Here is a 16,469-nt window from a genome sequence, read left to right as displayed (position 1 = left end):
TTGTAGTAAACGCTGTACATTGCGTATATCCACAACATGCGCAGTCTTAAATCTCTGCCACGCGGGCGATAGGCCGGCTAACACAGTGGTAAAACGCTACGTAATACATGCATACGGCCATATGAAGGAGCACTATGAAAGCTACTTGTAAAAACCAACCTAACAGCTTATTCATAAGCAGGTCCATGTTGTGTCAAAAATGGCAAATCACCGGAAATATGCCTCTTTGGTGTCCTTGATGCAGAACATTGGCAACACTATGGCAGAGTCTTCTTGCGGGAAGTTTTGTTTTGCACTGCGATGGATAGACCCAAGTCGCCCAACTTTGGCTATGTGGAAAAAGATTACCAACTCAACCATACCCTACAGCAACCTAGTATTTAAGGCACGCAAGTGCCAAGACAAATTCCAAAAAGGTGTGGGGTCAGTGGTGCGACTCGTCATTAACTCTGTATCCTCAGCAACCTCTCACCTCAGCACTGCAAAGACGACATTAGCAACCCAGGGGACTGACCGCCATCTTTCAAAACCCAATTATCGCTCTTGAACACTTTAGCTAGAACGCCCTGTCCAAAAGCCCCTGGCAACTATACACTTCATACTACACAAAATTCCTCACTTTGGACACATTTACCACCCATTTTTCTTCCCCTTCCCCCACACAGACGCTTACACACTTACTAACAGCCCTACAACCGGTATGCGACCTTTACTACGGGAGCTGTTGCTCCCTACCCCCCCCCCCCCCCCATGAATCTCCTATAAGCCTCCTCTCCCCACCATTCCCCTTTTCTCATTTCTACCCGTGAAATGTACCGTACTTAATGAACAATGTAAATTTGTCACCGTTTGCTTTTGAACCTCGTATACGACCTTGTACTGCAGAAGTTTTATTATTGTAAATTGCTTACTTGCCAAAAAAACGAGTTAAAAAAAAAAAAAGCAGCAAATCAGAGCAGAACAGCAGCATTTTGCTTTGTTTCATACAGTCCATCAGGGAGTAGGGGTAGCCCCACTGACCACTGTTGAGTCCATGCGGAGTCTGCTGGATACGCAGTAGTGAAATACGCCAACAACCTCATTCACAAATATGCGAGAGAATTTAACGCAGTTTTGTTGCAGCAACGCCGATATCAAGAATAAAACGGGTGCTTGGAGTTGTGCAGTACAGAGTGAGGGAGCGGGGGCACCGGGGCACAATGCGAGGGGGCAAGTATGCCAATTGGTCAGTGGACCAGTGTGGGTACACGTATGGAGAAAGTAAAGCCTCTTTACATTGTTAAAGGGGTTGTCCCGCGCCAAAACGGGTTGTTTTTTTTTTCAACAGCCCCCCCGTTCGGCGCAGGACAACCCCGATGCAGGGACTTAAAAAAAAAAACGCACAGCGCTTACCTGAATCCCCGCGCTCCGGTGACTTCTTACTTACCGGTTGAAGATGGCCGCCGGGATCTTCTCCCTCGGTGGACCGCAGGGCTTCTGTGCGGTCCATTGCCGATTCCAGCCTCCTGATTGGCTGGAATCGGCACGTGATGGGGCGGAGCTACACGGAGCCGCTCTCCGGCACGAGCGGCCCCATTCAGAAAAGAAGAAGACCGGACTGCGCAAGCGCGTCTAATCTGGCGATTAGACGCTGAAAATTAGACGGCACCATGGAGACGAGGACGCCAGCAACGGAACAGGTAAGTGAATAACTTCTGTATGGCTCATAATTAATGCACGATGTACATTACAAAGTACATTAATATGGCCATACAGAAGTGTATACCCCAACTTGCTTTCGCGGGATAACCCCTTTAAGAGCAAAAAATGTCGAGCAACACAATACAGAAAGTGGATCTCAAAGAATTATTATTGTCTATGAAAGCAGAAGAACTTGGGGACTTGGGGAAAACTGTTTTAAGGAACAGCAGATGAAAGCCATTGTTGGATGCTAGTAATATCTGCCATACCTTTATGTATGGAAGCCACATCCCAAGTGTGAACTGCCAGATGCAGAGAAACCTCAGATCCTGGCAGTTTAACCCCCTATATGCCACAATCAATAGCAACTACAGCATTTAAGCAGATGACAGGGGGAGGGGGCTCCTTTTGTGACTCATCGGTGCCCTCAGAGTGATTGCAAGGTAAGAATAGGTTCTCATGGCAGCCGGAGCCTGACAAACGGCATGTCTGTCATATAACTCCATTGATTAGATCCACCTCCAGCAGTCTAATTTACACGCAAAGATGATCGCTCAAAATTCGCCAGAAACAGACAGTTTTGAGCAATGATTTTGCATTAGCTACTAATGGGCTAAATCAGCACATTAGTACAGAACTAGCTTCATTTGCATGTATTTAGAGAACAGCGGGTGGTCTGTTCTCTAAATACATCACTTTGTTCTGCAGTGGGCAGTAGGATGCATACAATGCTATCAGCGCTGCCCGCGGAGAACACATTGTGCAGTCCCTCTTATCAGGGATGACAGCTTTTATGCTAAGCTGAACTGAGGGATGGATGAAGAGTGCAGGGTAAGTGCAGGATAGACACACATTTACACGCAACAGCCATCACTCAAAAGCAGTCGTTTGGACGAATTTTGAGCAATAATCGTTGCATGTATATCAGCCTTAAAGGGGTTGTCCCGCGAAACAAAGTTGGGGTATACACTTCTGTATGGCCATATTAATGCACTTTGTAATGTACATCGTGCATTAATTATGAGCCATACAGAAGTTATTCACTTACCTGCTCCGTTGCTGGCGTCCCCGTTGCCATGGCTCCGTCTAATTTTCATCTCTGCTCATTTTACATCCTGACAGCCTGAGAGGCTGGTCATGTTAGGTTAGCTCCATCCTGAGGAAGCAACCATCTCCAAGGTTGTGGAAACGCGTAGATGGAGAGGGAGGGATAGGTTCCATGGGCCGATTCTCTCCATAAGAACTAATCTATGTGGGTGTTGTATGTTCATCATAATGCAACCCACGTAGACATATACAACTACAACTATAACAGACAGAGTCTATCATTATCACTCTAGTCAGCAGCTGTTGGTGCATCACAACAGACTGCATATACAGAGACAGAGATTTATCCAAAAGGGCATTGGATATAGGTGATAGCCTAGAATTCATTCTGGGCTACCACCAAACTATCTATGTGCATTTTATTGCAGCTATTTAAATCCTGAAGGATGAGTAGCTCATAGACGAATACTGCAGCTGTTCCATTTAATGCAGCCACTGTCTTTATTCATCTTATATATGTTCTACCTGTAATAATCACTTATACAAGTGGGAGCATCATCTCTCCGGAATAGAGCCTATGTATAAGTAGGAGAGAGAACATATTGAAAACACACTATTATTTGGAACAACTTATCTCTATCCTTGATAATCACTGAAACTGTCGTCTGGTTGCAATTAACCTTGGTATATAATCACATGAGCCATAAGAAATGAATGGCTCATGCGATCAGTCATAGGCATAAGGGAATACCATAGAGTATCAAGCCAATATAAGCTTGGGTCTGCATTATACAAAAACATACTCCGGACTTAACACCTAATGGTGACATATCGGGGTGATTTCTATATAAATCAATCACCGCGATATTGGTCTAGAAATAATAAGAACAAATACGACCCAAGCAATATTAATGAGCAACTGTTATAAATGGGACGACAGTACTAGTAAATGTGTGTCAGGTACAATATTACTGACTGTAAATTAACAGACATCACTGTACCGTGACTAATCAGAGGACATCAGGCCTACCCTGTGATAGAGAACTAAAAGTGTTCAAGGTCACTGACAGTGAGTGCTTCACCACACTTTAATAAACATCTGGTGGCGCAAGTCATTGACAAATAGAAATCTGAGTAACCCTGGATAGAAAAAAGACATCAGGGAATACAAAAGTGGTAGAAGTGGTAGAATTCTTGCCTGCCACGCGGGAGGCCCGGGTTCGATTCCCGGCCAATGCACCTAGATTGTTGGGACAGAGCAGTATTCATCTATATATCTAAGCCCTACTGTTTTTAATTATTGTGTGACTTTTAGCACATATGAGAAAATATAAGGACGCCTTTTTATTATTTAAAAATCAATAAAAGCTAAGTTTTATTATTTTTGGTCCTTTCGGTGACAAGTTTCATTAAAGTTGAAAAAGGATTTCATTGCTACGGTGACAACGTCTAATTTTCAGGGTCTAATCGCCCGATTAGACGCGCTTGCGCAGTCCGGTCTTCTCCGTTTTGAATGGGGCCGCTCGTGCTGGAGAGCTGCTCCTCGTAGCTCCGCCCCGTCACGTGTGCCGATTCCAGCCAATCAGGAGGCTGGAATCGGCAATGGACCGCACAGAAGACCTGCGGTCCACCGAGGGTGAAGATCCCGGCGGCCATCTTCGCAAGGTAAGTAAGAAGTCACCGGAGCGCGGGGATTCGGGTAAGTACTATCCGTTTTTTTTTTTTCCAACACATGCATCGGGTTTGTCTCGCGCCGAACGGGGGGGCTATTGAAAAAAACAAAACCCGTTTCGGCGCGGGACAACCCCTTTAATAGGCTGTCAGGCATTTTTCCCCACAAAAACACTTTTTCAAAGGATAAAAAAAAAGAAAAAAAAAGAAAAGTTTTTGAAAAAGCAGTACATCATAGGTAATGCTGCATTCAACGACCCAGAAAATGAAAATATATTGTTATTTATCTCACATGGTGAATGCCAGAATTGCCATTTTTCTTTTGTTCACCTCCCAAACTGACACAATAAAAAATTAATAAATTAAGGCCGCCTGCAGAAGAGCGGAAATCCCGCCACGGGATTTCCGCCGCTGAAAGTTTGCATAGGAGTGCATTAAAATACGCACTCCTATGCAGACGGACGCGGTTTGGCCGCGCGAAATCTCGCGCGGCAAACAAACCGCGGCATGTTCTAATTTTCTGCGGGGCACGCACTCACCCGGCCGCCGGCTCCGGTCTGCGCATGCACCGGCTGCGCGGCAGCCGGGACATGAAAGAGCCGGGGCCGCCAGGCACGGGTAAGTAGGCGCTCGGGTCGGATCGCGCGGCGAGAATGCTCGCTGCCGGATCCGACCGCTCGTCTGCAGGCAGCCTAAAAAAAAAAAAATTCCGCTTGTACCTTAAAATGGTATCAATATTAAAAAAAAAAAAACAAAATAAAAAAACCACACATTACAAGTACCCAAAAGTGGTGCCAATAAATAATACAACCCCCCCCCCACCCAACAAAACAAAAACAAGCCCCCACACGGCTATGTCAACAAGCTATGGCTCTAGCAATGGGACGATTGCCAACGCTTGGTCCTTCAGACAGAAAATAGGCTCGTCACTAAGGGGTTAAGAATCTGATTAAAAGTTTTGAAGGAGAAAAATTACAAGTATAATCTACTATTTTGTTTTATTACTACATTCTCATTTTATAGACTATTGGTCACATTCCAAGAGGGGCATTTCTCTCTCACTGAGGGGCCATAAGTTAACTTTGACCAGACAAGACTTGTTTTATCGTGGTAGCCCATCATTAGTAAGCGACATCTGCATGCATGACTATCAATAGAAGAAATCTACAAATGTTAAGACATCCAATCAGGATAAAAACGTGAAACAGATGTTTTGTCAAAAAAGAAAATCCGCCCCTTGTTTTGCTGTAGAACCCGGCATGTAGTTCCATCTCAGGCAGATATACAAATGATGAGTTGTGGTGATTAGATGAATGGTCTTGTCACTGGAGGCCCTAAAAGTGGTTCCACCCATGGCCTATAAAAGGCTCTTAGAGGCTCCTTGTGTGTAGTGACCTCTTCTTCCGCTTGTGTAGAGCTTGTTGACCATTAGACACCTCTACGACGCAGAGAAGAGATTTCACCCCGTTACCAGAGTCTGAGAGGGGCGCATAATTGGGATGCGACAAGCTGGTTGGTTGTATCGATGAATTGTCCCCCCACTGGCCATCCTGACCAGACGGTTAGGAGGCGTTTGCACCAGTGGATGTCTGAGGACACACAAGGTGACCGGGCTCAAGACGCCACCGACAGACCACCAGCATCTGACAAGACTATTAGGAGGTGTTGGGACCAGTGAATGAGGGCATACAAAGTGACCGGGCTCAGGACGCCCCCAACAGACCACCAGCACAGAGGAGCGTCTGACCAGACTGTTAGGAGGTGTTGGGACCAGTGGATGGGGGAACACAAGGTGACCGGGCTCAGGACGCCCCCGACAGACCACCAGTAGAGAGGAGCGTCTGACCAGACTGTTAGGAGGTGTTGGGAGCAGTGGACGTCTGAGGACACACAGGGTAACCGGGCTCAGGATGCCCACCAGTAGAGAGGGGCATCTGATCGTCTGACAAGCACCAGCCACTCTGTTTTATTGTCCACCATCCAGAGACAGGTGGCAACATTGTTACACCCCTGTGTCTGTCGAAATCACTTTCAGACGCTTGGCTGAAGGACATTTGGTCTCATGGTCCCCGTTACATGTACAGCCTTTGACACTCACCCACCAGCCCCTACGTTTGCAGTGGTGTTGTGAACGACAAAACTTGACTACAACAGAGTGGAACCGGGTCGTATTCAGCGGCGAACCCAGGTTTCGTTTGGGCCCTGACAACGGCCAGGTTCATGTCTAGAGGCCTCAGGATGAGCGCCTCAACCCTCCCTTTGCTGTGGAGCAGAACACTGCCCCCTGCTGGTGTGACGGTCTGGGGGGCCATCGCATACGACAGTCAGTCACCTCTAGTAGTGGTACAAGGGACAATGACAGCTTGGCGATATGTTCAGGACATCCTAATCTATAGGATTGTGTGCAGAACAAATTTATGCATATGGTTCATGCAGTGCCCGCACACTGTCTCCTGCCTAGAAGGCTGAATCCTCTAAGGTCGGACACGGTCAGCCACGAAACGCAGCAGGCCAGCTACAGCACCGAGCACGGAAGCTGCATGCCACTTAAAGTGCCCATGGTTGAAATGGAGCGTCCCTGCCAGTGGCTATACACAGTGTACGTCCCCTTTCTCCCGTCCCTTACTTCTTATTGGTGACAGTGTTAAAGATACAGGGTGCATCACTATGGAGCAGCTGAGGGATGTTGCTCCTTAGAATCATAGAATTGAAAGGGACCTCCAGGGTCATTGGATCCAACCCCCTGCTCAATGCAGGATTACCAAGTCATCCCAGACAGATGTATGTCCAGCCTCTGAACACTTCCATTAAAGGAGAACGCCCTACCTCCCGTGGCAACCTGTTCCACTCATCGATCACCCTCACTGTGAACAGTTTTGTGAGTCCAGCGAGTGTACAGGCTGTGAGAAGCAACCATTAGATGGCAGGAAGCCTGAAGACAGACGTCTCTGCTAGATTATTAACCCTTTCCAATCCACTGTCTGCCGTCTTCCTACATTCTCATTGAAGCTTGTACAGCTCCAATGTCAGAAGACGTCTGACAGGGTATTCTTACCATCTATTGCTAGCCACTCTGTCGGAGCCTCTCTGGCGCACACACACGGGCTTTAGCCAGCAGATGGCACTGTTGAATAACAGCAAAAAGAGAAAAGCCTTTTAGGAAACCCTGAATCCAATATTGGATTGAAAAGAGTTAAACAGACTTCACGATGCAACTGCAGAACACTCTTTTGTATTGTATGCAAATGGAAAGTTTGCAGTTCAACGTTAAGGCCCTTTTACGGTATACGGAACAACTATTGTTTAGGCGAGCTAAAATGAATGATTATGAAGTGTACACGCAGCCAACGATCAAACGACAAACAATAAATTGTTCACTTTTTGTTCATTTTACGCAAGCAGACGTTGGCTCGTTGACTTACCGCTCGGTTTAAATAGCGCTCGCTCAGTTGCTCTCACTTATACAGCAAATGTGATAGATTGAACGATTTCTCGTTTGCACGCGCCAACAATGTGTCTTCTGGTATAAAACGTGTGCCCGCGCTTTCCCATTCAAATGATCATTTGGTGTAAACGGACCCTTATGTAGTTAAAGAGCTGATAATCCACAGCATAACAACTATGTGTACGGTGATGCAATTATCTGGATGGCTACAAGAAACAGATACAATAGTTTCCTCTATAACAAACATAAAGAAGACACAATTTGTTTAAAGCATCACAATCAGCATCCATGCATAATATGCATATTAGGGGCGACGTAAACAAAAGAAAAGCTTTAGTCTATTCCAACTGTTTGTAGCAAAAGTCCTTCTTCACAAGGAAAAGGACATTACATTCATCATAAGGAGTCTCTGCCTGCTCTGAATCGAGATTACAATTTGTGCCACTAAAGGGTGGAAAACAAAAAACAGACGGCGGAAAAAATGCCGTCAGATAGTTAAAAAGATCAAAGCCAAATGCCGTTCTCCAACACTGTAAAAGCCTTTATCCAGCAAGTTATTTTTCCACAGATTTGAATTAGCTTAAAAAAATTCTGAATTCCTCTAGGGAAACTTACTACTTCCTGTGTAGATCACACAGAACTTGTGTGCAAACTCCTCAACTGCCCCCTAGTGGTGGCTGCAGGCAATCAGAATTTTACCCTTTAAAGTGCACCTATTTCAAGCATTTTATCCCTTTTCCATTAACCCCTTAACGACCCAGCCCATAGTGTTTTTACGTCCTGCCCAAGTGGGCTTTATTCTCTGAGGACGTAAAAACATGTGCCCTGCAGAGAATAAAGCCCATTGGGCTCTGGACGTGACAGCTCCATGCTGTCGGTGCCCGTAGGTAGCCGACAGCATGGAGCTGTCATCCCAGGCTTCAGGGACCCCCCCCTCCCCCTGGCAAGGCGTTTGGCGCTATCCAAATCGATAGCGCCGATCGCATAAAAGTTTAAATAAGTTTTTAAAAAGTTAAAGATTCAGCTGCCCTGATGGATCAGATCCATCAGGGCAGCTGAAATTACTCACCTCCGTCCGCCGCACTGCTCCCCGCTCTCCTGGTCCTCCGGGCCCCGAAGCCGGCCTTCTGCGCATGCGCGCCAGGCGGCATTACGCCAGCCGCATGCGCAGAAGGCCTGACGGCCCAGGAAATTAAAAGTCTGCTGGCTCCTGCCTCCCGTAGGTAGCCGGGAGACAGGAGATGTCAGCGGGGACTGCGGTGAGCGGTCCCCGATACCGCGATCGCCGTTATCCAATGGATAACAGCGATCGCTGAAAAGTGAGGCAAGATGTAAAAAAAAGAAAAGTTTCACCTCCCCTCATGGATCGGATCCATGAGGGAAGGTGAAAATACTCACCCCACTTCCTCCATGTCCTCCGGCCGGTCTTGGGACCCTCCGCTGGCTTCTGCGCATGCGGCAAATTCAAAATCTCCCTGCACCCGGCTGTCACAGATAGCCGAGTGCAGGGAGATATGACTGGGGACCGCTGTATGCGGTTTCCAGTCATATAATCACCGTTATCCATCGGATATAGTTAAAAGTTAAAAAAAAGTTTAAAAAGTTAAAGTTTCATCTCCCCTTACGGATCGTATCCATAAGGGGAGATGAAATTACGTACCCAAGGTCCCGGATTTGTTCCCTGGTGGGATGTTGATCCGTGGACCTTACCCCAGCTTTGGCACATGCGCCTGTCAGCATGATGGCGGACGCATGCGCAAAAGTGAAAGATTGCCCAAGAAATTTAAAATCTCCCTGCTGCTGGCTACAAAAGGTAGCCAAGAGCCTGGAGATGTCACGGGGAGCCGCGGTATGCGGTTACTGGTCACGTGATCGCCGTTATCCAATCCATAATGGCGATCATGTAAAAGTTCTTAAGAAAGTGGAAGTTTCATCTCCCCTCACCGATGCGATCGGTGAGAGGAGATGAAACATCTTCTCAGAGGCTTCCGCATTTGAATCCAGATGCGATTATCCTCCATGGATCCTGCCGGCTACTGGGTATGCGCCCACCGGCAAAATGCCGGACACATTCGCAGGAGCCGGGGAGTCCAGGAAATTTTAAATCGCCTTGCTCCAGCGACCAATGGTCACCGAGAGCCTGGAGCAGTGACCGATGGCCTTGTTGAGCGGTCCACGGTCACGTGATAAAGTAGCGATCTAACATTAGGCCGGTCACACATGACCGGAGAGGAATTACGGGTTCTGCATGCGCTTGATCAGCGGTAATCCACGGATCAATCACATGCATTGGATTACACAATTCCCCCCAATAAGCGGGTCGGAATTACGTAATCCATTCGCAGAAAACAGAACACGGCATGCCATATTTTACCGGGGATATCCGCGACCTAGAGCCCATTGTGCTCTATGACCGCAGATATACTCGCACCCCATGTGCAAATACATTGTGTACTGGCTGCGGGTACCCGGGTCATCTGTAAGCGACGGCGCGGGAAATAAAAACAAACAACGGTGTACTGCGCATGACCGCCTGTGTGAGTACGCAGTTATGCGCAGTACATTACGCGGCTGTACGCAGGGTCACAGCCGGGCTCACAGCTGGAATCCGCTGCGGGCCTCCACAAGCAGATTCCACATATGGCTGCGTGAGCCCGGCGTTATTCAGACCGCTACCTGTAATCCGTAATTTACAAGAAGCCCCGGGAACGCTCGCCTTCATGCAGTTCCAGGAGCACCTTGTTGAGCGCCTTCTGTGTGAGACCGCCGCACCGCAGCAAGATTACAAAGCCTCACAGCGCCACTTTTTACACCCCATCCCCACCGCTGAGGTCACGAAATACCGCCCAAAAAAGCGAGAGAGGAGGGGGGGATACACGATTTTCTTGCCCCATGTGCCCATCCCAACCAGCCTCCGTAATTACCCCCGCCGTCGGACATGAAACGCAGTTTATATTATTACTTTTATCTAATATTTAGACAATGCCAAAAAATGGGGATGGCGGCGGGGGGGGGGGGGGGATTATTTTTAGGAAGTCAATTTTTTTTCCGTATAAGTGGGCAATGGGACCTGGAATTTATTCAGTTCTGCCCTGAAATCCAGCGGGCATTCCCTCCATTATGGGCCTAGCCATGTGTCCTGTAAGTAGATTAGGGCCACAATGGGTATGTTTCTGAACACGGGACAAACGGGGGTATCCATTTTGGGGTGAACGTCTTCATTCCTATGTACACTGGACAAAAAAAACTTTTTAAATTGACAAAATTGCCAAAAAAAATGAAAATCGTAATTTTTTCCGTTCTGCTTTACTTAGATTCATTCAAATACTGTGGGGTCAAAATACGCAGTACACCCCTAGATAAATTCGTTAAGGGGTCTAGTTTTCAAAATGGGGTCATTTGTGGGGGTTCTCTATCGTTTTGGCTGCTCAATGGCTCTACAAGTGGGCAATGGGGCCTGGAATTTATTCCGTTGTACCCTGAAATCCAACGGGTGCTCCTTCCATTATAGGCCTAGCCATGTTTCCTTTAAGTAGATTAGGGCCACAATGGGTATGTTTCTGAATACGGGACAAATGGGGGTATCCATTTTGGGGTGAACGTCTTCATTCCTATGTACACTGGACAAAAAAAACCTGTTTTTAAAAATTGACACAATTGCCAAAAAAATGGAAATCATAATTTTTTTCCTTCTGCTTGGCTTAGATTCATTCAAAAACTGTGAAGTCAAAAAAGTCAACGTACCCCTAGATAAATTCGTTAAGGGGTCTACTTTTCATAATGGGGTCACTTGTGGGGGTTCTCCATCGTTTTGGTCACTCAATGGCTCTACAAGTGGGCAATGGGGACTAAATCTCCTTCAAGCAAAATTTCTGTTCCGAAAGCCACCGGTTGCTCCTTTCATTTTGGGCCACATTGTGCATCCAGACGTAATACTAGGGCCACAATGGGTATGTTTCTGAGCACGGGAGAAACAGGGGTATCCATTCTGGGGTGCAAATCCTCATTTTCATGTACACTATAGAAAAAAGTCCTGTCTTTAAAATGACATATTTGCAAAAATATGAAATTTTAGTTTTTCTCTTCTAAATTGCATTGACTCCTGAAAACAAACTGTGGGGTTAAAATACTAATGACACCCCTCAGTGAATACGTTAAGGGGTGTAGTTTTTTAAATTGGGTCACTTGTGGGGGTATCTATTATGTTGACTCTTATGAGCCTTTCCAATCTTGGCTTGGTGTAGGAAAACAAAGTGTTCCTCAAAATGCTGAAAAGTAATGTTAAATTTGTAAATTTGTACATCTCCTAAATGGTAAGAAAAAAAAACGAACGTTTTTCCAATGTGCGCCCAAAATAAAGTAAACGGATGGAAATATATATCTTAGCAAAAATTTCTATATTATGTTTGCACATATTTGAGATATTGCAGTTGGAAATGTGAAAAAAAATGACTATTTTTTTCAAAATGTTCCCAATTTTGGCGCTTTTAATAAATAAACACAAATTGTATCGGTCTTTTTTTTCCGCCTAAATGAAGTACAACATGTGGCGAAAAAACAATGTCAGAATCTCTTGGATATGCAAAACCTTTCTGGTGTTTTTCCATGTTAAAGTGACATGTGTCAGATTTGCAAAATTTGGCCTGGTCATTAAGGAGCAAACAGGCTTGGTCACTAAGGGGTTAAACAAAAAGGTCCAAAATTAAGTGTTACTCCATCATCACTTAGAGGTCAGATCCTCGTTTTCTGTAAAAGTTAATGATAAAACTGTTCTGCAGCAGCTCAACAGCCTCGTTTAGCTCATATTGTAGTAATGGCACCAGTTAGTGGATTACAAAGTAGATTCAGAAATGCATGGAAAGTTTGTTGGGTGTAGAATAGAAAAAAAAAAACAAATAAAATAAATCAAGCGAGGAGTCCCACCATTATTTGGGTTTAGTTTTTTTTAGTGTTCACTTAACAGGAACAGCTGTGATTATAGCAAAGCCAAATTTACTTTTTTATTGGAAGATGCACTTTTTTGTAGCAGAAAAAAATCTTGCTAAGGGCTCATGTCCACGGGCAAAATAAGAATTAAAATCCGCAGCAGATTTTAACTCTTCTCCTGCCCGCGGATCCGCACCCCATAGGGATGCATTGACCACCCGCGGGGTAGATAAATACCCGCGGATGGTCAATAAAAGGGATTTAAAAAAAAAAAAGGAGCATGAAAAAATCTGGACCATGCTCCATTTTCGTGCGGGTCTCCCGCGGGGACGGCTCCCGCGGGCTTCTATTGAAGCCTATGGAAGCCGTCCGGATCCGCGGGAGACCTAAAATAGGAATTTAAAAGAATTTACCCATCCGTAGCGGGCGGGGAAGGTCTTCTCTTCCTCACGGCTGCATCTTTCTTGCTTTGGCTCGGCGGATGTGCCCGGCGCATGCGCGCGGCACGTCAGCGACGTGCCGCAGCCGCGACGAGTTCATCTGCCGGCCGAAAAAGAAGATCCGGCCGTGAGGAAGAGAAGGCTTTCCCCGCCCGCTACAGATGGGTAAATTCTTTTAAATTCCTATTTTCAGCGCTCATGTCTGCGGGGCAGGAGGGACCCGCTGCAGATTCTACATGTAGAATCCGTAGCGGGCCTGATTTTCCCCGTGGACATGAGGCCTTAGTCTTCAGACAATGGGTCAGTGTGGAAAAACAAGTCTGTGTATAGCGTCATAGGCTGTAATGTTATGCATGGAATTCCACGTACGGCACACGACCCGCAAAATAAAGCCAAATGCAAGTAGCCTATAAAGATATCAGAGTCTTAAATCAAGGAAGTCTGGAAGTGACAGTGACCCCCCCCCCCCCCTCCTCCGTTTCAAAGTTGCCTTCTGTCACAGCAGTCAGACCCCCTAACTATATTTTTCTGTTTCGGTCGTGCCAGTTTCTGTGGGGTACACGGCAGTATTTATATTAGTTTGGGATTTGTACAGCTTTTTGATCTTCATTTTATTTCTTTTTGTTAGCCGATGTGCCCAAGTGTTGCTTTATTATTTCAGACTTTTGTTTGTGTGAAGCGATACCAATTACATTTATCTTTTTATTGTTTATATGTAATAAATGCAAAAGTTCTTTTTAATACCTTTGTGGGACTTGAACGCAAGATCTCTTGACAGCTTGTACAATACACTGCATACCCCTATATTGCAGTGTATTGTGCCTTTGCTGTCACCTGATTACAATAGGTGCACAAGGATGGCTGGCCTTCACTAGGCCTCCGGCAGCCAGGACAGTCAGCATGCTGCATTTGTGCCATGGGGAGCCCGAGTGGGCGACGGAGCAAGCAGTTATCTCTGACCACCACTTAGATGCCACGGTTAGCATTGAGGTGGGTGTCAGCTGTGCATGGAGGAGGCTCATATCCCGTGTAGAGGGGGTTGACTCTGATAACGGCAGATATCAAGGGAAAGGAAGGGAGGATTAGAGACACATGCCCTCTCCATGCATGAAGGTTAGCCATTACTCCAACAGCTATTTAACCCTTTCCAATCCACTGTCTGACGTCTAAAGACATTCTGATTGAAGGCTGTACAGCTTCTGATGTTGTAAGACATCCAGCAGGGTATTCTTACTGTATATTACTGGCCACTATTTTGTCGGGGGCCTCTCCAGCATGTCCCATACTGCACTACTGGCTCTAGCCAGCAGATGGTGCCATTGTATAATGGCAGAAAGAGAAACCCCCCCTAGGAAACCCTGAATCCAAAATTGGATTGCAAAGGGTTAATGCACATTGCCGCCTCAAGACCCATTTGTACAAAGTTAAACAAAATCAATATGACAAAAAATAAATTAAAAAAAAATAATTGTTGCCCAGATTAACTTACCTTTGTGGCTTTAGGCTTACTATACTGCATGTAACGAGATTTCACCACCTTGGGAGCTGTTAATACAAGAGAAGAGCCGTTATGTGATGAATATACAGTTCTACCAAGTTACTTGCCATCCAAGCACCATGTCCCTGTAAGGCTTTGTTCACACTTCAGGCGGAGGAGGATTTACCCCTGTGGGATACATGAAACGAAGTCCTCCAACAGCAATTAAAATCCAAAACTATTTGTACAAGATCTAAGATGGCAAGGGTCCGAAACACGCAACCCGTTAGTCATAGCAGAATGGAACATGAAAATATGCAGCTAATGCAAACTGTTGGGAGTGAATCAGTGGAAAACCTGGAATGGATCAAGTACAGAAACGTCGATCTCTAAAACTGTTCGAAATATGACAAAGTTATAGAAAGGTCGGGTAAATTAGCAATTTTTAAAAAAAAACCTGAAGTGGATCAAAGCTAAAACCCATAGCTCTCTATAAGGGGCTCATGTCCACGACCGTGGTTTCATAGCATATTACGTGTGCGTTGCACAGCCACGCGATATGCAGTGAAAGGAGTCAATAAAAGCCAAAGGGCCTTAATTGATCCATGCACACCGGCATGTGGACACTAGTAGGGATATGCACAAGAAATAGATGGCAGCATCTATACATTGGTGCAGGCTGCGTATGAAACGCTGTCCATACGAAATACATGATGTATGGGAAGTGGTTTCATACAGATCCTAGCTCTTAAAGGGGTTGTCCCGCGCCGAAACGGGTTTTTTTTTTTTCAACCCCCCCCCCCCCCCCCCCCCCCGTTCGGCGCGAGACAACCCCGATGCAGGGGTTAAAAAGAACACCGGAGAGTGCTTACCTGAATCCCCGCGCTCCGGTGACTTCTTACTTACCAGCTGAAGATGGCCGCCGGGATCTTCTCTCTCGGTGGACCGCAGGTCTTCTGTGCTGTCCATTGCCGATTCCAGCCTCCTGATTGGCTGGAATCGGCACGTGACGGGGCGGAGCTACACGGAGCCGGCATCCAGCACGAGCGGCCCCATTGAGGAAAGAAGAAGACCCGGACTGCGCAAGCGCGTCTAATTTAGCCATTAGACGCCGAAAATTAGACGGCCTCCATGGAAACGAGGACGCCAGCAACGGAGCAGGTAAGTGAAAAACTTCTGATAACTTCTGTATGGCTCATAATTAATGCACAATGTACATTACAAAGTGCATTAATATGGCCATACAGAAGTGTATAGACCCACTTGCTGCCGCGGGACAACCCCTTTAAACACAGTGGGAATTAAAGGAATTTCCCCCCCTAAAAAGTTGCACTGCTTATGTCCGTGAGATACACCCGCGTACCCACATGCGCAGTGTCATACGCGGTTTCTGCTGATAGAGCGTAATGTTACAAAATGGTTACAATGCTGCGGGGAGACATGAGGCCTTACATTTAACACGAAAATAACCCATTGTAGGAATGGAGAACAGATAAATGTAGAGGGGTAGATACAACAAACCAGGAAGCCGGCCTGCTGAAGTTACCCCAGCAACATGTTCGGCAGAACCAACCTTCAGGCTGGCTTCACACGGGCAATGAGATTTAACGCACAAATATGGACCCCATTCTTTTGAATGGCCTCACACATAAGCGATGTTCTGCGTGGCACCATGATGCGGGAAACAAATCGTGCCGTGTTCTATCGTGTGCGTGATCTCGCATCACAGCGCAATTATTCTCAATGGGGCCACCGGCAGCAGTGGGCTACATGCTAGCTGCAC

General features: G+C 46.3%; 1 protein-coding gene across 1 annotated transcript in view; it reads right to left on the bottom strand.

Annotated features, from left to right (window-relative positions):
* HAUS8 (HAUS augmin like complex subunit 8) overlaps nucleotides 1-16,469 on the bottom strand; it is a 95,380-nt gene that overhangs the window by 48,221 nt on the left and 30,690 nt on the right. Inside the window, exon 3 of the mRNA XM_066604613.1 lies at nucleotides 14,699-14,754. Coding sequence (XP_066460710.1) covers nucleotides 14,699-14,754 — 56 coding nt within the window. The remainder of the gene's footprint in view (nucleotides 1-14,698; nucleotides 14,755-16,469) is intronic.

Source organism: Eleutherodactylus coqui, chromosome 5, assembly GCF_035609145.1.
Source record: "Eleutherodactylus coqui strain aEleCoq1 chromosome 5, aEleCoq1.hap1, whole genome shotgun sequence".
Classification (NCBI taxonomy): Eukaryota; Metazoa; Chordata; class Amphibia; order Anura; family Eleutherodactylidae; genus Eleutherodactylus; species Eleutherodactylus coqui.
This window is presented reverse-complemented; position numbering and strand designations above follow the sequence as displayed.